Raw genomic sequence first — 26,951 nt, forward strand, 5'->3', positions numbered from 1 at the left:
TCCCTTCGATTTATTACTTTATTAGAAAACTGTTCAAATCGCTGTCAATCATTAACGCGATTGTGCTGTTCTCATATCAGTCAGAGAGATATTCGGACACAGATAATCTCGATGAGAAAGGAGCCTCTGTGTGATCCTAGAGCGAGGTGAGAATTTGGCTGATTAATGATGTTTCATGATCATTTCGCGGTAGAAATAGGGAAACATAACTAAGACTAAACGTTGTCGCAAACCTTGTAGTTCACGCGATTATCGAATCTCCTTAGGACCAGCGTACCGAATTGCATTTCCATTAAAGCTTCTCCCTGGAACTTGGGCATAACTTTTACCTAACTTAGAAGCCTTCGTTGTCTCAACGCTACACGTCACACTTGCCTGTTTACGTGTACCTTAATTAACTCGTTCATGTATGAGGAGGATATTAACATTAACGCTAAAGTGTAACAGCTGAATGCCTAACAAGACTTCTGACTACTACTAACTCCGATGTGAAGAGTGCTCGCGTGTCCGGTTCGAACGTGTCAGGTTGATTGCAGGTAAAAATTGCACCGCCAGATACCGAGTCGTCCGTGGCTTTCTTTTCAAGATTGTAGAGAATGATATCCTCGTAACGGTAATTTATTTCACCGTCAGATTACAAATGGAGACAAGAGAAATATCGGCGAAGCAGGTGAAAAGAGTTGTTTCGTTAATTAACTCGTTTGTATGAGGAGTTATTGAATATTAACGCCGAAGTGTAACAGCTGAATGCTGAAGTGTTCGGAAAAGTTTCGAAGCATCCGTAGAAATATAATTTCCTTAACGATCTTTCCGGTTGATGGTGTGTGAGCTCCGTTGAAAACATCTTGCTTTCACTAACGAGGCGTTACAGGCGAAGAAAGCGAAACGATTAAGCGGCAAACTGGAGAACCTGGACACTCCGTTGTCGAGACACGTGTCCATCAGGCGCAGGACACCTTCTCAAAGATGGCAATCGGCGCGACGTAAGGCTCGCGTAAGGATTTGTCTCACAAGAGCCGGCTCGACATACGATCTGATATGTTTGTGTGAACACGCAACTCCCCCTCAGCTACATTTTATTTCAGATATCTCGCTGATACACGCAACATTGAATGTCAGTTTCCAATTCTAATTATTCAACCGCTCGTTTCAGAAAAAAGAGAGTTTCACTAACTTCTCGACGTCTTTCCGAGCTCGCTGAAATTGTCGAACATACTGTTCATACATTCAACATTCTTAACGCCTGAAATTTCTTGTTCTCTCTTTCGTTTCTTACGACGGACGTTCGTACTTTTATGATCACTTGTTTTTCTTTTAGATATTTTCGGACGCTTCCTGATTAATATCGGCTTATCGTGACTCTTTTTACTAATTATCTATGATATTTTATTCGCATGATATGTTATTCCTTCGAATTCTATTTTCGATTTTATCCTAAATCGAGAAGTTACTGACACGAACCACACAGCTTAATTAATTTATCAATAATCTCTTAATTTATCGAAACTGTCTCTACTCTCGCGGATATTTTGTTTGTAGAAAGAGAACACCGTTTCGTGTCTATTCTAAGATGCTGTCCGTATCCTTATTTGCTGTCGCCTTACAGATGTGCTGTTGTTGTTTAACGCTGAGCAAACCTCTTTTCCGTTTGGATGCCGCTATGTTTAGTTTGCCATTGTTTTAGAAGCCGCTCTTAGGTCGGTCGTCGACAATACCCGAACCCGACGAGCGAATGCCTGTACGTATACCAATTGAATATGCATGCTCAATAATAGTTATTAACTTATTAACGACTCCCGCTCCTCTTTTCACTCTCTTCTTCTTAACACTGTCGGCTCGAGTGTCAATTCGGGCAAATGACCGCGGGATATTCGCATTTGCGCGAATTGCACTTTACATACTCAAGCTTTACACACGCAATCATCATTCTTACGAAACATTCTTAGCGAACATTGATAAACATTGGTGAAGGTAAATGCATACACTACTTCATATACTTTGCATGCAATCCCGGCAAAGTAAACGTTTTAGAAGACTTTAGTGTCAACTTCTAGCGATACATTAGTGATAAAGTTTATCGAACAAGATGATATATCATAATTACCGTAAGGATAGTCGATAAGTAGAGCCTGGTGTTTTCCACACAGCTCTTACGGTTTGGATCAGGAAGAACAGGGCTTCTTCAAGACTCGACGGGGAGCGTCATTGTTCAGGATAGCCATCAAGAGGATAGCACGCAGATGCAGAGTTTCAGCGAAGGTAATGACGTGATTATGAAAATGTGTGATAATTCTTATGCGCAAATGTGACTGGAATCGACGATGTTACGAATTAGGCGCATCTAACGAGACGCCAGGTGTCGTCGAGCAAATAATCATGGCGGTGTACTCAATCTTCCAATTGATAGTCAACTCGTCGTACCTCGCTACAAACATAATCATGATGGCAAGTATCGCAAAATAAGGACCACCAGTGGTAAATTAAAAGAGAACTATCAAATCACATCATACCTTAGCAATTCCTTTATTACTATTTATTTCTTTATTTCTTCATTTCTCTCTTTGCAATCCACTTTGCTTCCACTTGATACAATCGTCTTACAATCCCTCAGACTTGGAGTATAATGTATCACAGCTGGACGACGTTCGTCCTGCTGCTCTGGGCGCTGATTTTGTGGATGGTCCCCAACAAACGTGCTTCCATGATGAAGTGTTCGCCTTTCATCGTATTCTACGCGACTCTCCTACTTCTCGGACAATATGTTTACAGTATGGACTTGAATGACCAAGAACTGCCGCGAGAAGTAAACGGCGTCAACATTTCCGAGATCGGCTTCATCAAAGCCGACAAACTCAGCCGCTGGCATCTGATAGTTAAGGTACGACCTTGGCGCTTCGTGCATTTTCGATCTACAAGATTTACGTGAATTTATTCCTGTGAAGATTTACTTGTACGAACAGTGCTGTATCTACACCCATTGATGTATCCTCATACTGGCCGGCTGGATCTAATCCTGGTATCCTTCGTATTTGCAGTGTCTGTTTATATCAATGTTCTGGATCACCATGCGGCAGTACATGACAGAACGAAAACAACAGCAGCGATCTTCCGCGCTGAGGGACATGGTGGCACCGTTACACGTGTCTGTCTCGACTGCTACGACCGTCATGAGCCATGAGACGCCCGAGATCAAGAGTAAATTCATGAAAGAAGTCGGCACGCGATTACGGAGCCTGCTAACGAGATTCTGGATCGCTGTGGTGGCAATCACGCTGTTCATCTGCGGCATTATGGGCGAACGTATGACAATGTTCAGGATTGTTTACATGACGTTGTTCCTCGTCTTTGTCATTACATTCCAGGTGACGTGTAGCAAAATGTAGATTTCCCGAGTAATTACTGCGGAAAATGTATTAACGGCGGAGTCGCGCGGCGTTGCAGGTCTCATGGGTAGCGTGGAGGAGGATGATGTATGTGTTCTGGATAACTTTGATCGGATACTCCATCATTATGCTGATCCTCGTGTACACCTACCAATTTGAGAACTTCCCGACGTATTGGGAGTACCTCGGGATAGACCAGGACTTGTGAGTGATGATCGTCTAATTATCACCCTGTTTGTTGATCGATCTTCCTGGGAGTACATCGACTTCGTTTCAGGCAAATGGACATTGGACTGGAGACCTACGAGACGAAAGATCTGTTCGTTCGACTGCTGACGCCCACATTCTTCGTTATCATTACCGTAGTCCAGATTCATTATTTTCACAACGATTTCCTTCAAGTCACCAATATCGACAGGCTAGAGTGCGTATGAGAACACTTGTGCACAAAGATATGACGACGACGATGTTGACGAGCATCTCCTACTGAATTTTAGGTCTGAAAATGTAGGTAGACATGCTAGCTTAGGTCACTCGCCTAATTACAACATTCCTGCGTCTTCGCCGGCTGATGTCACGCTCACAGAAGACGAAGGGAACACGATGTACACGCTGAAGCAATTAAAGCGTATGGTTTCTATTCATTCAGTTGCGTAAATAGACAATCATCGCTTCAAGATTACCGTTAACGTCTTCAACGTTGCTTACAGATATGTCGAAATTGGAGAGGATTGCTCTGTGGCACAAAATCAAGAAGCACATAATAAATTTCTACAATTACACTTGGCTGTTTTTCGAAATTCATGTGCAGAAAATTATTTTTGTTTCCTTTGTCCTTCTGTGTATCTACGATGTAAGTATAATCATCGCGATCTAACCTGTCCCGTATGATTCTAAGAAGACTGTAGAGCTGCGTGAATTTTCGTTTCAGGTCTGCGCGATCAACTTTCTTTTCATCATCGCCGTGGTCATAATGATAAATCTGCACCGAAATATTCAAGTAACGGCGATCAACGTGATGGCTACGATTATATCGCTCCTTATAGTTACCAAGATGCTGTATCAAATCAAGTATATTAATCACGAAAACTGGAATGTTAATTGCACGGTGAGAGACACGTTTACCAAAAAACAGCCTCGAGCAAAGCCTTGACATTCGCGTAGCTTCTCGCGAATTTCTGTTTTACCTGGCCCGGCCAACGTGTCACGCGCGAAATCATTCCAGGGTAACTTCGACGAAGATCAACAACAGTACGCAAGCAACATCACCGTTTACAACATAGCTGAATGGTTCGGGATGAAGAAAGCCGAGCCGGGTGGACTGCCGAAACTGTTGGCGGGTTACATCGGCATCGTCACCGTGACGACCTGCCGGAAAATCATCAGTGTCCGTCAGTGGTTTTATCGTCTCCACAGCGGAGAGCCGTTGGACACTCCTCAGGTGATGTTTCCCGCTATCACCAGGGCGGATGCCGACAAGGGCATTCCGGAGTGCCTGAAGTTCCTCTTCAACTACGGTTTCTACAAATTCGGTCTCGAAATATGTCTCATCGCCATCGTGGCGTTGATCGGCACTAGACTGGACTTTTACTCCGTCTTGTACTGTGTGTGGCTGCTGCTGTTCTTCTCGTTGAAAAGAAAAGCCGTGGCACGACTTTGGCCGTTCTTCAAGGTTTTCGCTATAATTTTCCTGCCTGTCCAGTACGCCATCGTCGTGGCTCCGCCATCGTGGCTCTGCATAGGTAACGTGACGCGTGTGCTGCTAAGTCCTCGTAGTGGGACTCGCTTGGTGCGACAAGTAACAAATGGCTCTCTTGGGACTTGTGTGTCTTTCAGAATATCCGTGGAACGAGTCCGAGGTGATGAGAAGATTACAGGAATGGATGTTCCTGCCTGATCCACATTACCCACCGAATCCCAAGAAACTGATTTGTAAGTTCCGTCTTGTATCTAACAAAAAGGCTTCGCCTGATGTTCTTCAACAAACACACCTTATCTTCTTAATTTCTGCTTACATTCAGGTGATTTCATTTTGCTGATAATGATCGTACGGCAGAGTCTGGTCTTCAACATCGAGCAACAGAACCTGCAGTCTAACGTGGACTTCGTAGCTGGCCACAACTACTCCGTCTTCAAAGACATGGAGAAGCCGAACTTCGTGAACCCTGTGAAGGATTATGTGTCGCAGATCCACTCATGGCTGGACATAGTCAAACGCGGCGGCATGATGAGTCTTATGTGGCTGACGTTGTCGATTATGTTCTTAGCTGGGACAGAGAGAACCAACATTTTCTCGCTCGGCTACCTCATAGGAGCATTTCTGTTCCTTTGGCAGGGGAGCGATTTTTACTTGAGACCAGTAGGGACTATCTTGAGATGGTGGAATATACTGATTGGATATACCGTCGTTGTGATCTTCGCGAAGGCTTTACTTCAAGGTGTAGGCTGCGTCCTCATCAAAGACGTAAGCTTCCCTTAAGAATATGAACTTATTCTTCTAGGTAAAACAGTCAAATAAACTACAAGCATATAATGATTGAAAGACCTGTAACAGATGCTACATTATCTCTCTTTATTCCTTAATACTAGCTCGAACGTTCAGTATGTTGGCTAGTACAATTACTGGGCATCGCCTGTCTGAAGAAGTTCAAGAGTTCCACGAGCGACATACTGGTAGATCCTACCGAGTGCGACGTTCCCCGTGAAAATATCGGCATGGTCTGGGACGGGCTGTGCTTCGGTTTCCTCCTGATACAGAAACGTCTGTTCAAGAGCTACTACTTCTTTCATATAGTGGACGAGACGAAAGCCATGAAGATCCTAGCGTCTCGCGGCGCGGAATTGCACGAGGAATTGCATCAGAAGCGCATAGAAGTTCAAGAGAGCGTGGAGAAAGCTGTTTTAGAGAAGCTCAAGTTCAAGATGGATAAGATCAAGGCTAACCAACAAAAGATACAGGGACCATCTTACAGAGAGCCTCAGATCCACAAAGTCGGTAAGACACTTATCTCGAAGATATGCGCTCTCAGTGCCCTTAGATAATGTTCAACGAGCTGCTCCTTATCGGAGACGCCTCGACACAAATTTCGTTCCTTAATGAGCGACCGCGCGCTTTCGTTCTATCTAGGTCATGAAGCATCTTGAATTAGCCACCGATTGGTGGCTAATCACATTCTCCGTTAAGAAAAACGATCCAAAGTCCAAAGTCTTTGTCCTAACAATCACTCACTATGAATCTCACGGTCTGATGCCACCGCGATCATCAATCCTCACCTCCACCACATAACTCCAAAATCCCACCACGTTACAACAACGCATAATTCAATCACCCCTTCTCCCACACTCGCTCACCCGTCGTGACACCCAATATATCTAAATCTTTGATGCGTCGAGAAGAAGGTCAGGCGCCGCTGGCGAGGACCTCCAGTGTGAGCTCTTGCGTGTCCTCGGGCCACACACCGCCGCAAGGATATCAGACGCCTCTGGACGAGGACGACGACGACGACGAGCCGCCCCCGCTGACGCCACGGGCGGCATCCTTGTTGCAAGCGCCCACGCCGAATTCCGCCGTCATGACGGTCAGTCTCGAGGGCTACCTCGAGCCCACCCGTATCTCGTTTGGCTCGCCGCCTAGCAGCGAGCTGAATCCTCGGGGACCGTCGCCGGACGAGACGTTCCCGGTGTTCTCGCCGCCGCCGTACGATCGGGGCCCGGCCGACCGGTCCTTGGCGTCCTCCGTGAGACACCGGCGTCAGTCCAGCTTCATCGGGCCGCCGTGGATGAACGGGTTGCACACTCCGCGCCAGTCCATCATCTCGACGAATTCTCGCTCCCCGCACTCGCATCACACGTGTAATCACTCATCAGCAACATCGTCCTCGTCGTCCGTGCGCTACATACGGTGTCCTGTACATACGCTTCCTCACGCCTGCACATCTGAACCCTGAACGCGATACACATCACCTCTGACCTAGTCCGATCTAGTCTCGTCTCGTCCTCTTAGCAGCGATTAGCGTCACTGGGTATCTGCTCTTGGATAGTGAGATTATGTACGAAGAAAAATGTTTGCTTGAACGAGGGGATTCTCTGCTGAGACACGAGCGATCCAGAAGTCCCGGCTGAGCTTATCCAGGTTCAGTCGAAATCAGTCAGGATTTCTGGTTGACTTGAATAGAACTCTGGTGTGTGTTCGATCGGAACTTCTGGGTCGCTGGCTCGTATTTCACCAGAAAATTGGTTCATCTGACAGTTTTCTTCATGTACTGCGTGACACCTTTATAATCGAAGTTACGATACCAGGGGATACTATTGTACATAAGCATTTGTATTTGTAGACTTACTTGTTCGTGCATATACTTGTAGGAGGATCGATAGAAATGATACGAAAGACGCTTCTGTTCCGTAAATCTATATTGTTTTAGAATTTATTCCTTTATCTTCGCGCTGTCATTCGCTTTTGCCCATGATCGTTCTATTATTCTCTTTATATATATGTATATATATATATATATACTTTTTTTTTACTGTCGTTATATTCATGCAAATATCATCATCCCGTGATTCCTGAATCTTAAGATCTATACAGATCTTGAAATCAAAATCTGGCCAACTCCCCGGAACGACGTCTCTCATGGATTTTGTTAGATCATAATTTCGTCCTATTATTCTCTTTATATATATATATATATATATATACTTTTTTTTACTGTCGTTATATTCATGCAAATATCATCATCTTGTGATTCCTAAATCTTAAGATCTATACAGATCTTGAAATCTATATCTGGCCAACTCCCCCGAACGACGTCTCTCATGGACTTTGTTACTGTTAGACCATAATTTCTCTCCACGAATTCGCAGTCAGCAGCGAAAACGAATGAGTTGAACCGCATAGCTGACGTAACATAAGTGTAACGTGTAATATATCATATGCTCTGCATCGATACCGCCATTTTTTCTCAGCTTGTGTCTTTATTTTATTTTTTATGTCTTTTTATTAGATGAACTCTATCCAACAACACGGCCGTTGTACAGAATTCGTACGCCGAAGACGAATAAAGAGGGTAAATGTATATATTTTACAGCTACCTAGGCATTGTCCTAGCAACCGAGTTCCTGTGTTAGTCCCACACCCAATCGTGATTTAATTTGTACATAACATGTAAAATGTAATATAAAATTCTAGTTATACACACACACACACACACAGTTCTACAAGATAGATGTTTAAATGTAGATTTTGTAGTCACTTTTCGATCGACGTGTTGCGTGTGTATCTCTGTCTGCATCTATAAGAGTGGAAACATATTCATTTGATTGTCTCAAAATTATCCAACTTAATAGTCGAGAACTGCTGAAACTCCTTGCACCATTTCTCAACTATCGTCACCGTGCATGGCTTTCGCTTATGTAGCATAAGAATCACGAGATATTAAAGATTATACAAACAATTCTTTTTACAACTAGCCATCAGATCGGGCGACTATTACATGTTCGACGATCTGGACGACGACGACGTCACCGATTTGCTTCCCGATAGCGAGAGTGAAAGGAAAGAGAAGAAACTGCCCCATGAGAAGGACCAGTCGGGAAGGAGAATGACTGTCTCGGAGGTATGTAAAACCGAGAAACATATGTCTTGGGTCACTTGCCATTTTGTTTCTTTAAGGATATGAACTTGAGTGTGGTCATGTTATGAAGTTTCTTTCGTTAAGTTTGACTAATTCTTCCAATCAAGATATGGTCCACCGAGGCTACCAAATACGAAAAATTTACCTCCGATAATTTATATATCTATATGTATGTGTGTGGAATATTTTTTATTATATATAATATTTATATTTATATCATATTTATACAGAGAAAGGGAAATTACGTTTAACAATAGGTCTGCTAAAAGAGATTCTTTTGAAATTTTCCCGAGAACACGCCTCGAGTAGACCACCACTATGAACTCGACTAACTGATCTCTTCGTGTGATGATTACAAACGACATTTTTTTCATGCGTGCCATCAAGACTGTCTATATCTCTTTTCTCGCTGTTATTCTCCTCTTTTCTTTCTCTCACCCTCCCTCTCTTTCATTCTTTCTCTCTACCTATCTCTACCTGTTCCCTATCTCTTTCCCTCTCTCTTTCTCACTCTTTTTCTCCATGAGGAGAAGACACGTACCTCTACCGGTCAGCAACGACGCACGACACCGATGTATGGACATGGAAACTGACGCGTAAGTCTCCTTGCAGTTGATGAACACGCTGATTAAAACAGACATTGAGATTGCGACGCACGTCGCCATGTACGGAGGGAACGAAAAGGATGCCCTGAGACTTCGACGTAGAAGCGTACCTTTGACACGGAAGAAATCGTCCATGTCCTATCTGAGCGCGCGCTCCGAGACCGACACTGCCATGGCAACCGATGTGAGACAATCCTTTCCCCTTTAAAAGGCTGCATGACATCGCTGCAGGCACTAATCAGCCTATACTCGTCACCTTTTATCCTTGTCTTTAACGTTGTCTCAGAAAGATCGTCCAGCAAACGCCAGATATTTCTGTCGACATAATGTGCGGTTGACCCTTTTTTAAGGGAGATTTAATTTTAGGTTCTGCAACGTATTCATACCTAACGACAATTAAATAACACACACACACACATACACACGCGTGTAAAATTCAGTTCTTGATTTTGATTTATGTACTTCGGTGAATACAAGCTAAGACTTCTCTCTCTTGTCGACTCCCTGCTGGGAACAAATCAACTGCAGATTACCTCACGTCAATATAATTCAGTTGTTGACTGTTGCTTTTTATGGAACATCTTGTATGACTATTATTTGTTCTTCCTGTATCACACGTTGCATTATGTGCTTTCTCGATCATCTAGGAATATTGTTTACTGTTTGTCTTAACGATAAAGCTGTCCGTTTTATTTTCTATTCTCACCGGAAATTTATCGACATCTGAATTTTATTGTCTACAGCACTCGCAATATTTTGATACATTTTAATTGTTTATTTCTGACAACGTATTATTACTATACTTTTATTATTTTCTTCATAATATCGCCCTCTCTCTTTTCTAATCTCACTTTTCAATATATCTTTAAAGCGTATATGTATATATATGCAATATCTAATTTTTAACATGTGATCTCTTTCAAATATATTTTTTACTTATATTTTATATTTATGCTAAGTATAATTTAATGATGCATAACACGTAGTGCAAATTATAACCGCAGCCCGTACTTCGACAGTAATGGCACCTGAACTACTTTCTCGTATTTATTATACACAACGCTTTATTTTCGATTATGTTCTTTTCTTCTCTCTTCAGCTTTCAGCTTCGTAGAAGCAGTGGTTGGAAGCGATATCTCTCTATCGTCTTTATCGTCTTCATATTGTTTAACACTTCTACTATTTCTGTTTCTGATTGTAATCGCTCAATCATGGTGAGGTACTCGTCGTACTGGTCTATGCAAATTTCGTACAAAGTACGAAATTCTTTTTAAGATCTAGCTTACTTTACTTCACGTCTTTTTATATCAATTGGAGCTCTTGTAATTATATGCTTATTGTGCGTAACGAGAGATATATATGTATATATACACATGCATATATATAACGACTACTAAATAAATAATTGTAAAAGTACGAATCTTGATCATGATCGAATACTGTCAATATATTGCATAAATAATAATATTAGCTGAAAATTATAAAATAAGATATTTCAAAACTCTTTACGACAATAAAAGAGTAGCTTTAATTTTAATAATAAAATTCTAAAAGTGTGTATCGTTCTAAATTCATAATTTGTAAACGTAACGATTGATTACCGCGCAATGTACAAACTCCCGTATTTTATTGACAAATTTGATTGTTTTCAAGTTCGCTGTAATAATTTATGTACTGCAATAATTTATGTACTATCTAACGTTTCACAATATATGTAACTGGATTATAAAATTAATCAGGGTCCCGATCGAACGAGTCTCACTTCAGTGGAAATGGAAACTGAAGAGAAGGAAATGCTGGGCGTAGACTCGGCTAAAACACCCGAACCTTCGGACATAGAAGACGAAGAAGGAAAAGAAGAGAAGGAAAAACCGCAAGATAAAAAGAGCGACGACGAAAAGGGAGACCAGAAGAAAGTCTCGGTCTTCACGTACCTCAAATTTCTCTTGGCGGTGATCAACAGCAGCCTAATTTCGATGACAAAATATCTAAATCGGTTCTCCCACGATTACAGATTCATCCGCAAAGTTTTAATGAAAGAGAAGACTAATCTAAAGGTAAAAATTATATAATATTATGAATTTATATTATTCAAACAAACTCAAAAGAGAATATATATGTATATATACATATTAACACTTTAACTGCTACGGTCGAGATAACTCGAGTGTGGAAAAAAATGGCGGCCTTGCTACGATCGAGTTTACTCGATTTGAACTTGCAATGTGTGTGGTATTGCGTGTGGTATTTTTTTTAAATTTTAAAAAATGTGAATTTGTGAAAATCTGGATCATCAACAAATTATAAAATATTTTATAATTGTAAAAATAACTCAGCAAAGAGGGTCATACTGGTCATTTAATATCTCTGCAGTTGAAGGTTGCGATTAAAACATCAATGCGATACGCTGATACTGGCGATTTCTATGTTTAGGCGAAGCCAGATTTTAGAATGGGATTACGGCTGGGAATTAATCAAATGTGGCAGCCGATGATACAGGAACGGTAAGTCACTTTCCACAAATCATCACATATCATAGGGATAGAATGCGTTATGTTTGTTTATCAGGACTGCCGAACTGCATATGCCTTATTACTATAACGAAACCCTTCGATAAAATTTTCATCTAGGAAATTTTATATTATATTATCATTTAATCACCTGAGAAACCGCTTTGACATAGGTATTAATTAGTCTCACGCTGTTACTCCGGCTTTTCAAGCGTTAGCTTGTAAATATGTAGTTGTATAAATCATCTATAATTATGTTGCCGCTTTCTGCATAAATAACTGTGCAAACAGATACATATCAGGATCAACTTTGCAAGACACCGACTTCTTGTGAATATATTGCGCAACGTGACATTTATCCCCTCGATTACTTTTTTTTTCATCTCCTTAATACTTTACCGCATATTTATGGTCAAAATTGAGTTCCTGAAGATACTTTCTACTCATGGGTGATTACTAGTCTCGTTACAAGTTCACGGTTGTACAACAGACTGTCGGTCGTAAAACAGAGAAATTATGCGGTAAGGAATTAATTCTCGGCGCTATCTCATGTTGCAAAGCATATTTCGAAACTAGTTGGCGTCCGAAAGTACATAGAGCTCGTGATCCTCTTCGATATCCCATTGGATTACAAATTAGTAAAAAGTCTAGTGCCGCGGTATTTAAAGAATATGTAAGTATAAGATAAGTGTGTATGCAGGTTTAGCAATTCCAAAATGAAAAATATATACGTAGGTGCTAGTAGTAAATGTGCTCGCTGTAACAGATCGACTGAAAATAACGAGGCGGAGGAAACATCCATCGATCCTGGCGAAGGCCCGAGCCAACCACGCCCGCAAGAAAAAAGGTAAGAGCATTTGGTTCGCTTAAAGAAAGCTTTAATATGAAATTATAGTTTATCCCCCTCGTGCGCAGCTACATATAAATGATCCTCCTGTTGCAAACCGATGTTAATTCCACCGATAAATTTTCACGTTCTACATTTTATCTCCAACACATTTCCTATTTTAATAATTTATTTTTTAATAATTCATTTGGGGCATGTACACGCAGAGTACGTGTCTGACACAACGCTCGTATGTAGGTAGAGCTCATCATAATAAACCAAAGTTCCTTTACCACTTTGTAAACAACCACCGTTAATCATCAAGATACTAATTAAAGAAGATTTGTAAATCTCAGCTCGATAAAAATGTCCAAGACGTGTCTCCTGCGACAACTCTAAAGCTCATCGCCATAGTTTTCTTTAATTAATGGCCTTGACTATGAAGAAGTCATACGAAGAATGATGTAAAACCTTCCTATTCAGTTTGTGATACAGTCTACCTGCACACTGCAGGTAACGTACTCAAATCTAGACGCCTTATATAACGATGTAATTGATAAATATCGAGAATATATATTATGCATTATATTTCTTTATGTCGATCCACAGTAACAATATTAGTCTCGTTGCTATTACAATAAACGAGACAAAGAAAAGAATCTGAACGTGTCTGCCGATTTTGACGCTCGATTCTTCCAAATTGGTATTAGAAAAACGGCATAGACGTGTGCGGAAGCGTATGACGAAGAGATTGCTTTTTATTTCATGTCGCTACGTCGACTCATTAGCAAGTTAGAGCAGTTTAAAGTCGCGACTAAAACTCGACAGACAGGAACTGCCAGCTGGAGCAGCGCCAGTGACACCTGCCGTCGTGACGGCGCACTATATTTATTTTCGCGCCGTCCTTATCTCTCTGATTGGGGTGAATAGTCGGCATTGAGCGACGATCGCATGGCCGAGTGACCACGCTTGTCGGGGTCACGGAGTGAAGATGAGACCGCGCTCGCTGCGTGCCGTCACATACAGCAGAAGTCATGCCTTTGTCGAGTGACGGTCTGCGGAATGTGGCTATTGTTCTTCACCCACGTGCGTCTCGCTCCGCACGTATGAGCGACGCCGTAACGGTAGCGTTCGATCGAGAAAGCGCGATCGACGCAAACGTCGATAACTCCGCTTCTAGACGTCGTAGCGACTTGAAACAAAAACCGCTTTTTCTATGAAGTAGGATTAATTGGCATGATAATGTAAATGCGAAAATAATCGATTTTTATGTTTGCGTCAAAGTGAAAATTAATCTATGGTAAAAATCTAGAAATGGGAAACATTGGACTAGATTTTTAATGTGGAGCGTCAATTTATAAAGTATGTAAGGTACAATTTAGGAGAAAAGAGAAATAATAGTAATGGTGAGAAATGTTACTCTCTGGTTCTGATACATTTGAGAATTAATCTGTTTCCAAAATTTGGATGTTAATTTGTTTCACAGAATGACACGCGTCAATTATACTACTACTACGTTAATTACAACTTTTCCCATCCGTTCGATAAAGAACATGTTGTGCGATTTGTGTTTAAAGATTTGTGTCGAAAGATCGAGCTAAATTTGAAGAAAATTTCAAAACACTGTATCACGTTTGAGTATCCCGAGCCCTGTTAGAAATCACGAGAAATGTAGCTGAGATCGCTCTGATCGTCCCTTCTAACCGACAGCATGCTATACACGTGGTATCAAAAATGTAAGAAGCGATTCATGGGTGATGGATCGAAGCAACTGCCGTAAGTCCTACCCCTGAAATTTATTAACACCAACAAGTAATTTAGCGTATCCCCTGCTCTAATATATTCTAACGCGATATTCTCCGTATTTATCTCTCTTCCCGTATTATTTCTCCGAAACATTCGTCATTACATCTCACCTTCTGCCTCCCTAGAAAAATGCGTATAATCGGCTAATCGGTAATGCGAGATCTCAGAATCTTGATTAAAATTGCCCGTGCTCGAATTACACATGTACGAAGTAAACGTAGAAAGAGCGTGGTGTTGTTTGTGTTAGGAAAGGGAGCTCGCTGGCAGTGCCGCACATCCGAATCCTGGCGCCGAGTTTGGAGCGAGGATTGGACATGTCCTCCTCCAGGTACTGAAAGTGTGTCGTAAAACCCGGACACCTGAATGCTCGGCTTGTTTACTGCCTTGAACACACTATTTGCACGCCCGTCCACGCATGATGTGGCACCTCAGTTGCGATCCCTTAGCATTCAATTGCCTGCCGTCCCTATTTTGCATGCCGTACTTTGTAGCGAGTCCCTTGAGCGCTTGAAAAAAGAAAAAAAGAAAAGAAAAGAAAGAAAGAAAGAAAAAGAAACGTTCGCTCCAGACACGACGAGGATCATGCGACGGCCGTCAAAATTGGCTCGCGATGAACAATTGCGAGTCTCTTTGATCATCGCGCACAGTGAACGGCAGTAACGAACGACGTTCATTGTGTAGCTAACACCTTAATACTTCCGAATGTGTCTTCAGCTCATTTTCAGGTGTGACTTCGTGGCTCCTGAGCTGGGCTTTGAGTGTGCTTTCGATATCGACTTTACACAGAGGAAAGATGCATCTCGATATTAATAATGATATATACGCGTATTTCAATTCTCCGGATATCCGGAAGTATACTCTTATCTGCCTCGGGGAGACAAAATGTTGCCACGGCGTTTCTTAGCGTGTGAATTTTCGTGCCGATTTCTCTCTCTTCTTCCGCGGATTCAGGAATTTAAAAATATGTCCCCTGCGACTCCTGTTTCTCTTTTACACACACATCATTGATGTGACATGTGGAAGACAGATCATCTTTCTTCTCGAGATTTGTGTCGGACCATTTGTATTCAACCGCAGAACTTAATTAATTCGAGTACTTCACATACGCAGCACGCTTTTCTCGCAAGCTTTGCCGGCCCCGTGCGACGAGGAGATGAGGGAGCTTTCGGAAGTGGATCAGCCGCCTATTATACAGCTGGCGGCGTCCATTTGGTTCGGAATCTTGGCGCATTCCAGTTTACTCTGTTACTTCATGGTATTTCTCCATCAAATTATGCACGCGTCCGTACTCTCGACGCCATTGCCACTTATGGTATTCTTGTGGGGTTCTTTGACCATCCCGCGACCTTCCAAAACCTTCTGGGTCACTTTGATCGCATATATCGAGGTGAGGAACACATTCCGCTGTAAATATAGCATATACAGAAGCAAAGACAGAAATCTCATTTTCTCATATCTCATTTTCAGGCCATTGTAATAATAAAATGTATCTTCCAACTGGAGCTGATCCCTTGGAATCGAAATGCTCCGCCGAACCATCCACTATTCGTGCCGAGAATTATGGGTATTCAACAGAAACCTAATTATGCCCTCTGGGATTTATTGCTGCTTCTCATATTATTCTTCCATAGGTATGTAGTATATACATGCAGGAGAAACGAATATGATAAAGCATATACACCCAAAAAAAAGTAATTTCAGAACAAGCGGAATCATCTAAATTTTAGAGGATTTTATTCTTATATATGGCTTCAAGAGGATTTTCCCCTAAGATTAAGAAGAAAATATTATAAACACATTATTCTTAAAGTTAGATGGATTATATGTTATACGTATAATGCAGATCTTGTTGATTTTAATACAAATTTCCTCTTGTACACAGATTATTTAATATTTTTTTAAGAGGATTATTATTTATTCTTACCGTACTTTATTCTTACTGGTTATACTAGTTAATTTGAAAAATTTATTGTAATGTATAACGAAAAGTAATACATATATAGATGTACTTCTGGCTCCAGTTCTACAATAAGTAGGCACGAATGAAATAAGGTCATCATAACAAGTGAATTTCCAATCAGTTTTGTTATGGACTTCATAGCTACAAAGATGTTCATCATAATCAATTGTATGAAACATAGAATAGAAAAGAAAGAATATATTATTCAACTTCTTGCAATCGATTATAAATTGTATTTGACCAAATATAGATAAATTATCTTCATTATGTTACAGCAACACATATACAACATTATATGTTATAACAACACACATATCTTTTTTAAAAAGCGTTCCAAATATTCTGACCCATGAGCATATGATTATTTTTTCGTTCATGTTTGGAGGTAGAGCATAACTGAACAAAAGAAGCTGACATTCAAATCAACATATTCCTCTTCATATAAGAGGAAAGTCAATTGATATAAGAGAAAATCCTCTTAAAATAAGAGGAAAATAGTTAGAATAATATCTAATAAATATCAGATGAATGGTTCACTTTAATCGCTTTATCGAAAAAGGCTTTCCTTTCTCTGTAAAACTTCACTTAGAATATCAGACTATGGGAAAAATCACTTTACAAATAGAATACTTTCTTTTTTTGGGTGATAAGATATTATCTACGGAATAACGTATCATACATTTTTTATCTACAGATTTATGTTAAAATCCCTGGGTCAGTGGACAAGTCCGTCCATGAAAACGAGGAAGATCATTCCTTCCAAGTTAACCGTAGTGCCGTCGAAACCACCGCCTTCGCACGAAGGACAAGGAGAACATGACAATGCAGTTTCAACGCAGCAATATCAGCAATCCGAAGTTGAGCATGTCGAAGCTGAGTACGCAACGATAATTTTTAGGAAGCGATTTTTCACGCATTTCGACGTTTGCTCGCAAATATACTAAGCTTATTCTTCAACACACAGATCTCGTGCGGAAGTAACACCTCAAGGGCGATCCTTGAGCGTCCACGTAGCGGGAGATTCCGCGGACAATACTGCGCCGACGATAAACGAAGACGAAAAGTTCGTAGCTGTGCAAGGAGAAGAAATGCACCCTCATAATGAAGTATTCACTAAAGCGATGGATATGACGTGAGTAGCCGCCGATATATCTTGTCTAAACGAACTCGAGCGAACTTTGACGCTCGTTTCTAACGTCTAAACCGCCGCCTAACATCTTGTATGAACCGCCAGAAGAATGACGTTTTAATACCTTGAAATCATACTTTGATTCTCACGTTAAATCCTATTGCATTATCTGACGTTGCAGCGTTACTAAATACAGCGAACCAATAAAAAGTTTCTTCGAGAGGATCATCAGCCCAGCTGGCAAAGAGAAGACAAATGTGTACGCTTATATGTTTCTCTGTGACTTCTTCAACTTCCTCCTGCTGATCTTCGGATTCTCCGCCTTTGGGGTGAGTGTATCACCTCGCGAAATGCGCACAGCTATCTGTATCTGCGTGTAATTTTCGACGTGTATCAATTCGTAATCGTAGACCCAACAAGGCGACGGCGGTGTAACAGCTTACTTACAAGAAAATCGAGTTCCTATGCCCTTCCTGTTGATGTTGCTGTTACAATTCGCTCTGATAGTCATCGACAGGGCCCTTTACCTGAGGAAGTCCATCGTAGGAAAGTTAATTTTCCAATATTGCTTAGTATTTGGTATTCATCTCTGGATGTTCTTTATTTTACCGAGCGTAACCGAAAGGTAAGATTTTCTTTTGTTTCATACATGTTAATCCATACAGCACAGAAAGTTATAGCAACATTGCTGCAACGTTGCAGCAATGTTGTAATGTTGCTGCAACTTTTGTGCTATATGGAAACATTCATATTTATGTTAACGTGTATCATATATATACACGCACACACATACACATACATTCATATAATTGCAGACAATTCAACGAGAATCTCCCGCCACAAATCTGGTACATGGTGAAATGCTTTTATCTTCTGCTAGCAGCTTATCAATTGCGACAGGGGTACCCGACAAGAATACTCGGTAACTTCTTGTGCAAAACGTACAGCATCGTGAACTATGTCTTATTTAAAGGGTCGGTAAAACGTTTGTTACGGGACGACATTTACGATTCAATCTATGCTGACCTGACAGTCGTTTCGCAGATTTATGCTGATCCCATTCCTGTTCGAGCTTCGCGCTGTTATGGATTGGATTTGGACGGATACATCTATGAGCATAATGGATTGGTTTAAGATGGAAGATATCTTTGCCAGCATCTATCAAATTAAGGTAAGCTCTGAGAGAGAAGTGTTACATGCATCATACGTAACATCGGTCTTAAAACTCAGATATTTACCAGTAATTTTCATACGTTTGCATAATGAAGCTTTGACTAATTTAGCACGCAGAAATAGCAGGTGAGAGATGATATCATTCAATTCTGAATCAATATTTCAGTGCATGCGAGGCGTCGAATCAGACTTCCCTCAACCAAGAGGAGTGAAAAAGAAACAAATGAGCAAATACTTGGTCGGTGGAGGTGCTCTCTTCGTCATAATTGGCTTAATTTGGTTTCCTTTGCTCCTCTTCGCTTTGGGTGGTACCGTCGGCGCGTCGAACTTGCCTTACGATGTATCTATGAAGATTCAGATCGGTCCGTACGAACCCATTTACTCGATGTCGGCGCAAGGCAGTTCAATCCGTGAATACACCAAAGCTGAATATGACGATCTTACGAATATCTACACGAAGGAAAAATCAGCGGTCACTTTCTTTGAAAATTATGTCTACTCTGACGTAGCTGCAGTTAGATTTAGCGGTTTCTCCAAAAGATTTTGGGGCATCTCTCCACCTGATAGAGAAAGGTTTGTCTCCTTTATCCGGGAAAAATTAAGCTTGAAAGAGTTCATCTTTAATCTGAAGATAATAATTTGAAGATATGATTATCTGAAGATGATCAGTTAGCTGATGGAAAACAGTGAATATTCTTTCCCTTATTTAACAATACTTATCTGAGACAAAATTAATAACACTAAATAATTTTGACAGATCAGATTTTATCTTTTCTTTTTATGAAGACGTTTAATGGATGAATTTGTCATCATTTTCTTTCGTCAGATTGAAATCGGAATTGGCTTCTAACACTACGACGGTAATTATACACGTTGAATGGACAGTTTCAAGAAGAACAGATGCGAAAGATGCCAGTGGAATCACCACGAGAGTTCGCGATATAAAACTGCTACCCTACGTGAACAAAGAGTTCAATCCCGTTAGAAAAACGTTGGTGGATATGTTAAGTATGCAAGACTCTACAGCAACGAATGCCACCATACTGCTGGAAAATGCTTTCCCAAAGTTCCTCAAAGTTACCGGTAGAACTATCAACGTTGTACCGCAGCTAATGTGGTCACCACTGTTACGTGAGTGTGTGAATACACAATTGTTCTACTCGAGTGAAGTTTGAAAATACAGAATCATCGTTTATAACGTGTTTCTAGCTCCAAGAGAAGATGACAGCGACGACTATCTCTACAGAAACATCAGCGTCCAATTATCCATGGATAAGGATTGTTGCGCTCATCAACAATGGTGGGTGGTGAGTGAGGAATGCAACGACCGTTTGTATAACGTTCTTTTGAACAAGGTGCCTCTAAACAATTGCAAGGACATCATGATGTTCTTATTCAACGACAAAGCCTTTCCCGAAAGTTTAAGCTTCATCAGCGGATTCGGGTGAGTTCGACAATATGATAAAAATTATTACGCATAGTTTCATACGGAGCGTTACGACGAATTTGCGAAATCACTTCTGTGGTTCATTGCTGACTGAAATTCATACGCCCGCAAACAGAATTCTAGGATTATACACCACGGCAGTAATCGTCATCAGCCAGATGATGCGAAAGATCGTCAGCGACATGGCACCGAAAATCATGTTCGATGATTTGCCCTACGTCGATAGAATCCTCCGCCTATGCTTAGATATTTATCTGGTCCGCGAAAGTGGTGACTTATGCCTCGAGGAAGACTTGTTTGCCAAATTGATCTTCCTCTACAGATCTCCAGAAACATTAATCAGGTCAGATCATTGCCCTAATTACTTTGCAAACTGAAAGTATTTTTAGAATGTCAATGCATATAGGAAATTATTCTATTAGGTGGACGAGGCCACCCGAAGAAGGCGAACGAACTGATAACGAGGAACAAGACGAGGAAGAAGAAGAGAGGCAAGGAGAAGAAAGGAGAGGAGAAGAACAATCTCGCCGTGATTGAATTATGAAGAAGAATAAAGGCTTCTTAATAATAAGGATAATCAATGTTTTGCATTTTGTGTAAATACCTGTAGAAACTCTAGGAGATATTTAATTATCTTTATTAAAATGCATTATTGAGAAATAAAATGAAATAAGATTAAATTGCCAAAGTTGCTGAAAGTTCCTTTAAGGTTGAGAGAAAGAGAGAGAATGAGGGAATAAATGATGAAGAATTGAAAGAAATGATGAAATGAGAGAAGAATTTTTGGGTTTATATTTCTTTTTTACGGGCGTTAGTTCTTTATCATCAGAGCAGTGAAAAAGTTTGAACTTTTTTTAATGCAAAGTTCATCATATGATATTGCTTTTTTTTTCTTTTTAAAATATATGAGATATGATGCTGAGTACAGGCTCCCATCGCTTTACAGTTATGAGCGCGGTTTACAAACTAGTTCATAGCAGAGAGGAACGTGAGAGCGGCCATAGTTGGCCGCTCTCACGTTCCTCAATCCTAAAACTAACAAAAAAAAAATAGTATTAAACTTTTTTACTTTATTTAATATCAAGAATATATTAATAGTGCCCTAACTTTTGTTAATTTAATAATTTTGAAATTTCCAAAGGTCGATAAGTTAACAAAAGTTAGGGCACTATTATAATAATATATTCTTGATAGTAAGTAAAGTAAAAAAGTCTAATACTATTTTTTCTTTCGACGAATAGTTAGCGAGATATCGTAAGTTAAATGTTGAAAAAGTTACCAAGTTTTCCTTAAATATCTAAAAAAAATCAACCAAATAAAAAAATGTTTCAGACAAAAATTGTTCAAATTAATTGATAGAAAAAGAAAATATAATAACAAATTCGGATTTCCATTTATGAAAATTGATTGTCAGTGAATATCTCAAAATCGGCACCATTTATAAACAAAATGCTATCGCTTTCTTGTCCTCCTTCAAGCCAAACAACTTTTGTCTGAAACATTTTTTTATTTAACGCAGTGTTTCTGAAATATTTGTGATGTGACATTAAAATGGGACACCCTGTATATAAATTGTTTCACACTGCAGTATTACGGCGATAATCAGAAATATTACGTAGCGGTCTATCATGCTGGAATATAGCGGCAATATTCCTGTGATATTGCAATGAGATTTATCATCGCGCAATATTGTTGTAATATTGTCACTATGTTGCCATACGATAGTCACATTGTAACATTGCAGTAATATTCCAGTGATATTATAATTTGATATATCACTCTGTAATATTGTGATAATATTGCTGGAATATTATATAATAATCTTGTGATTTTGTAATATTGCTACGATATTATAATATTGCTTCAATATTGCTGCAATATTGCAGTGCTGTGTGGGAAATGTCAGCGTGCAACGTGGTCTTTATAAGTATCGAAAAATTTAATTTATTAGAGTGAAAATCAGTATAATCTCAATGAGTCGAATTTTTGATTTGAAATATACTTTATACAATTTGAAAGATCAGCAGCGAAGAATGAATTCATCTCGGAATATTGCAGCGAAATTATCAGTCAAGACGAAGCTGACAGGAGGGGAAAAATATATGATAAATATATGTGTAGTTTCCTTTTTAATCTTAATTAACAATGGTAAGTAGAGATAGATATAGTGGTTAATTAAATGTTGAAAAATAATAAAACTTAAAGGTTTTTGGTCGGTTTCAGATTTTGTAGACGCGACACGGAAAGGGAATAAAATAAAGTTCGCTAATCACTCGATAATTCCAAATTGTTATGTGAAAGTAATGATGGTGAACGATGATCATAGAATAGGTATTTTTGCTAAGAGAGCGATTCAACCTGGTGAAGAATTATTTGTTGACTATAGGTATGTCGCTGTAATGTTTTGTTTAATTTATTAATTGCAAACAATTAAAATCATGCGATAATTTTCAGATATAGACCATGGAACAATTAAAATTCGTCGGTATCGAGCGAGAAATGGAGTTTCTCTAATATATGTATATATATTATATGGACTTTTACACGTATAAATGGTGCATCAAGCGAATACATACAGCTGAAATATTAGAAAGGAAATAAGCATAAAAATATCAAAGTAAAAATATACGTATACAAGCACAAAATTTCTGCGAGAAGTTTTATCAGCAGCAAATGCCAGAACAAATTTCCTGAGTGTAGGTGCAAGGCGCAATGCAATACAAAGCAGTGTCTTCGTTATCTGGCTGTCAGGGAATGTGATCCGGATCTTTGCCAAACGTATGGTGCAGATCATTTCCAAATCAATTATACTATATTATATTATATTATATATATTATATTATATATTATATTATATTATGTTATGTTATATTATATTAAATAAAATCACATTTTATTATATAAAATTACGATTATTTATTAAAATTACGGTAACCTGTATTACCAACTATTAGATTATAAACGTCTTAAAATTATCTTAAATAAGACGTCGTTTAGATATCTTAAATTAATGTCTAAAATAATGTCTAAAAGGCGTCTTAAAATAATATCTAAAAGACGTCTTAAATCGGGACATAAGACGTCTTAAAGACGTCATAAAGGCGTCATTCTGATAACTTTTTAAGACGTCTAAAAAATTTTAAGACGTTTTTTAGACGTTTTTTAGACGTCATATTGTTGTGTGGGATGATGCTTGAGTCAACTTGTGTCGCTAAATGGAAAGTACCCAATGTCATAAGCCTGCATTCTGAGTTGTCTTTTTTATCGCTAAAAATGCCTCTAAAAGTGGCTTATAACCAATCACAAAGCTTATATGCCACTTTTAGAGGCGCTTTTATCAATAAAAGAGAGTTCAGAATACAGGTCATAGAGTCTATCAGACAGACCATAATTATATACACATTATGCTTTTTAATTTTTCTGAATATATACTAACTTGTTACATAGTTTGCAGCTTCTGAAGGATGTTAAGAAAACACACCCAATCGTTGAATATTTCTGGTAAATTAAGAATGTTAATCACATTTCGAACACATCTGCTGACCGAAGGTTGACTAATAGCGATGTGAATATTTTTTCCTATGCAATTCTGATAGCTGCCTGACCCATAAAAGTGTAATGCAACTAAACCCTATAATAATTTTATTAAATAATTATATCAAATAATTTATATTCTGCATGTGTTGTACGTACTTGTACAGTTGCGTCCAAAGCTGAAGATCGTGATAGTTCTACAAAATTGTCTTCCACAATATTAATAAGTCTGTTTACTGTTTCTTTTTTCAATCGAAAAAGATTTATGAACTGTCGTTCTGATAATTCAAATGGATCATCCCTTATATGAAAACGCGGTCTTTTATTATGATCGAAAATATTTTCCAATTGTTCAGCGATATGAAGTTGCACAGCATTTTGATATGCCATATTCATTGCAAAACAATTAATTTAATTCACCTCACTCACATTGTATAACCTCATTTTTGTCGAAAACAGCGCTTTTATTACTAGATTTATCGTATGCGACTTGCATATCGCATGGATTATACCACTCGATATGAATCGTTCGATATTTTCTCGCATGCGATGTATCTCATTCGTTCAACAATATCATTTCTGCTATCGTATGGCGATATCGCATGCGATATCTAGGGTCCTCGTTTCAGGAATAAACCCCCTGTGGTGTGATTCTGTAACTCGTCGTTGGAGTTAACGACACTTTCGTTATCGTTGCGCAGCTTTTCTATACCGTAGAAAAGCTGCGCAACGATAACGAAAGTGTGAACTCCAATAACGAATTAAAGAATCCCACTACTGGGCCTTAATGATAATGCATATATCTGTAGTGAAACAACATGGCGACAAATATCATGAGAAATCGATTATTAACATCAATGAGAAAACGTAAGTATATGTACATATGTAGAGAAGTGTAGGTATATTTAAATTACCCTTAAAAATATTAGATATATATGATATTGTGTAATATGATGTTATGTAATATATTAGAAATATAATTTAAATTTTAGAGATATTATGTAATATTGTTATTTAACATTTTTATATGTACATTTCCATTTAATAAAAGTATTTCTCTTCTCTCTAACATATGTATATATTTATTATATTCTCTGTAATAAATTCATAAGCAAACTTTAAGTCAAATAAAACTCATTAAGCTTAAGTACCAAATAAACATTATCTAACGTATAATAGAACTTCATAGATATATTATATTACTAGATAACTATTAATATATATTATATTACTAAGTAATTATTGAATAAAATTTACATATTTAATATTATATTATTTATAGAATTGCAAGGTTCTACTGCACTGAGTACAAGATAAACATTATCTAATGCATAATATAACTTCATAAATATATTATATTATTAAATCACTAACTATTGAATAAACTTGATATATTTAATATTATGAATATTTTTAGAGTTGCAAGGTGTTGCTGCACTGAGATATTCTACAGAAATGTCTTTTACCAAATGTAAGACATTAACAGTATCTGTCCCAAAACCATTTGTTTATATGATCCAATTGAACAGACCAGAGAAACGAAATGCAATGACCTCAACTATGTGGCAGTATGTAATTACTTGTTCTTCTTGAATGTTCTGATTAAATATCTATATTTTTATAAATAATTTTATTATAGGGAATTTAAAGAATGTTTTGAAACATTAGGAAAGGATTCAGAATGTAGAATAGTTATTCTATCAGCTGCTGGCAAGACATTCTGTGCAGGTAAATTATTGAACAATTGTAGTTACTTATATTCACATGCATACACGTGTAAAAATAAAATTTTATACAATAAACTGTTTTAGGAATCGACATGCAAGAAATGATAAAACTAGGTCAGAATATAGCAGAGTATGATGATATTGCACGTAAGTGTAAATTTACCAAGGACAAAATCAAAAACTATCAGGACTCATTTACTGCTATAGAAAAGGTATTTTACTATCTGTGCAAATTATATAAAATAATTTAAGATCAAACTTTCACTAATGAGTATTAAAAATTAAATTGAAAAAATAATTTAGAAGCATATTTTTTATTTTATATAAATAATAATGCAAAACTATTTGACAGTGCCCAAAACCTGTGATAGCTGCAGTACATGGTGCATGTATTGGTGCAGGTGTGGATATGATATCTGCAGCTGATATACGTTATTGCTCTTCTGATGCATATTTTCAAATAAAAGAAGTTGATATGGGCTTGGCAGCTGATGTAGGTACACTACAGAGATTTCCAAAGATTGTAGGATCCGATAGCTTAGTGAGAGAGCTTGTTTATACAGCACGAAAGTATCCAGCAGCTGAAGCACTAAAAGATGGATTTGTAAATCGCATGTTAGATGATGAAGAGAGGTAAAATAAGAAAAATGCACTAAAATGCAAAATATAAGCATTTAATAATCATTCAAATAGAAATGTCATGTAATTAATTCGATATTATATTTTTAATTTAGTTTATTGAAAACATCGATAGAAATTGCTGAAGAGATTGCGAAAAAAAGTCCAGTCGCAATACAAGGCTCAAAGATAAGTATGGTATATTCTAGAGACCATACTGTGGAAGAGGGACTAGAACATATCGTGAGTGTTCCTTTTTTGTTTATTCTACCTGAAATTGAAAATGGTTTCTTATATTTAATGGTTTTAATTTTTTGGGATTTATATCTGTAGGCGATGCATAACCAGGCAATGCTTCAAAGTGAAGATCTTGTAAATGCAGCTATGGCACAAATTACTAAGGGCGAACCCCCAGTATTCTCAAAATTATAATATTTTATCATTATGGAACGACTAGATATATTATTTCTTAAATAAGATATGGATGTATGTATATATGTATATGATATTCTTTGGATACTTATGTTTCTTATAAATGGATATTTAAAAGATGCTTTAATATCTTGAAACTATATAGTATTTTATATGTATTATGCATATAAA

General features: G+C 38.5%; 4 protein-coding genes across 10 annotated transcripts in view; 3 read left to right on the top strand and 1 right to left on the bottom strand.

Moving 5' to 3' along the window:
- Piezo (piezo type mechanosensitive ion channel component) overlaps positions 1 to 21,046 on the top strand; it is a 34,105-nt gene extending 13,059 nt beyond the window's left edge. Inside the window, exons 6-39 of one of the 6 annotated variants that reach the window (XM_025305672.1) lie at positions 872 to 994; positions 2,148 to 2,259; positions 2,336 to 2,445; positions 2,612 to 2,878; positions 3,036 to 3,362; positions 3,442 to 3,587; positions 3,661 to 3,807; positions 3,881 to 4,011; positions 4,094 to 4,236; positions 4,315 to 4,491; positions 4,609 to 5,125; positions 5,220 to 5,315; positions 5,405 to 5,847; positions 5,973 to 6,378; positions 8,384 to 8,446; positions 8,850 to 8,995; positions 9,626 to 9,802; positions 11,358 to 11,675; positions 12,052 to 12,122; positions 12,895 to 12,975; positions 15,008 to 15,088; positions 15,871 to 16,147; positions 16,228 to 16,391; positions 17,415 to 17,597; positions 17,685 to 17,852; positions 18,031 to 18,178; positions 18,260 to 18,474; positions 18,665 to 18,823; positions 18,894 to 19,020; positions 19,189 to 19,595; positions 19,849 to 20,153; positions 20,232 to 20,466; positions 20,585 to 20,812; positions 20,892 to 21,046. In XM_025305672.1, coding sequence (XP_025161457.1) covers positions 872 to 994; positions 2,148 to 2,259; positions 2,336 to 2,445; positions 2,612 to 2,878; positions 3,036 to 3,362; positions 3,442 to 3,587; positions 3,661 to 3,807; positions 3,881 to 4,011; positions 4,094 to 4,236; positions 4,315 to 4,491; positions 4,609 to 5,125; positions 5,220 to 5,315; positions 5,405 to 5,847; positions 5,973 to 6,378; positions 8,384 to 8,446; positions 8,850 to 8,995; positions 9,626 to 9,802; positions 11,358 to 11,675; positions 12,052 to 12,122; positions 12,895 to 12,975; positions 15,008 to 15,088; positions 15,871 to 16,147; positions 16,228 to 16,391; positions 17,415 to 17,597; positions 17,685 to 17,852; positions 18,031 to 18,178; positions 18,260 to 18,474; positions 18,665 to 18,823; positions 18,894 to 19,020; positions 19,189 to 19,595; positions 19,849 to 20,153; positions 20,232 to 20,466; positions 20,585 to 20,812; positions 20,892 to 21,006 — 6,813 coding nt within the window. In that variant the 3' untranslated portion in view covers positions 21,007 to 21,046. Of the gene's footprint in view, positions 1 to 871; positions 995 to 1,684; positions 1,739 to 2,147; positions 2,260 to 2,335; positions 2,446 to 2,611; positions 2,879 to 3,035; positions 3,363 to 3,441; positions 3,588 to 3,660; positions 3,808 to 3,880; positions 4,012 to 4,093; positions 4,237 to 4,314; positions 4,492 to 4,608; positions 5,126 to 5,219; positions 5,316 to 5,404; positions 5,848 to 5,972; positions 6,379 to 8,383; positions 8,447 to 8,849; positions 8,996 to 9,625; positions 9,803 to 11,357; positions 11,676 to 12,051; positions 12,123 to 12,894; positions 12,976 to 15,007; positions 15,089 to 15,870; positions 16,148 to 16,227; positions 16,392 to 17,414; positions 17,598 to 17,684; positions 17,853 to 18,030; positions 18,179 to 18,259; positions 18,475 to 18,664; positions 18,824 to 18,893; positions 19,021 to 19,188; positions 19,596 to 19,848; positions 20,154 to 20,231; positions 20,467 to 20,584; positions 20,813 to 20,891 lie in introns of all 6 variants that reach the window. The other 5 variants (XM_011154987.3, XM_025305674.1, XM_025305676.1 and 2 more) reach the window with 5 other exon arrangements.
- LOC105191524 (uncharacterized) overlaps positions 1 to 24,521 on the bottom strand; it is a 33,275-nt gene extending 8,754 nt beyond the window's left edge. Inside the window, exons 1-2 of one of the 2 annotated variants that reach the window (XR_002163135.2) lie at positions 24,163 to 24,518; positions 23,906 to 24,100 (exon numbers count right to left, since the gene is read on the bottom strand). Coding sequence is in view for 1 of the 2 variants with exons in the window: in XM_019845240.2 (XP_019700799.2) it covers positions 23,909 to 24,100; positions 24,163 to 24,399 (429 nt within the window). In the remaining variant the exon portion in view is untranslated. Of the gene's footprint in view, positions 1 to 23,393; positions 24,101 to 24,162 lie in introns of those variants that run through there. The other variant, XM_019845240.2, reaches the window with a different exon arrangement.
- Positions 22,331 to 23,301, top strand: LOC112590084 (histone-lysine N-methyltransferase E(z)-like). The gene is made up of 3 exons (XM_025305677.1): positions 22,331 to 22,617; positions 22,693 to 22,855; positions 22,924 to 23,301. Exons 1-3 carry the CDS (start codon positions 22,443 to 22,445, stop codon positions 22,943 to 22,945), a joined length of 360 nt encoding a protein of 119 aa, XP_025161462.1. The 5' UTR covers positions 22,331 to 22,442; the 3' UTR covers positions 22,946 to 23,301.
- Positions 24,522 to 24,730: 209 nt separating the features above from the next.
- LOC105191527 (delta(3,5)-Delta(2,4)-dienoyl-CoA isomerase, mitochondrial) lies at positions 24,731 to 26,911 on the top strand. The gene is made up of 7 exons (XM_011154993.3): positions 24,731 to 24,870; positions 25,421 to 25,571; positions 25,643 to 25,731; positions 25,815 to 25,942; positions 26,083 to 26,363; positions 26,465 to 26,591; positions 26,682 to 26,911. Exons 1-7 carry the CDS (start codon positions 24,822 to 24,824, stop codon positions 26,778 to 26,780), a joined length of 924 nt encoding a protein of 307 aa, XP_011153295.1. The 5' UTR covers positions 24,731 to 24,821; the 3' UTR covers positions 26,781 to 26,911.
- Positions 26,912 to 26,951: the final 40 nt, after the last annotated feature.

Source organism: Harpegnathos saltator, unplaced genomic scaffold (genome assembly GCF_003227715.2).
Source record: "Harpegnathos saltator strain DR-91 unplaced genomic scaffold, Hsal_v8.6 scaffold708, whole genome shotgun sequence".
NCBI lineage: Eukaryota > Metazoa > Arthropoda > Insecta > Hymenoptera > Formicidae > Harpegnathos > Harpegnathos saltator.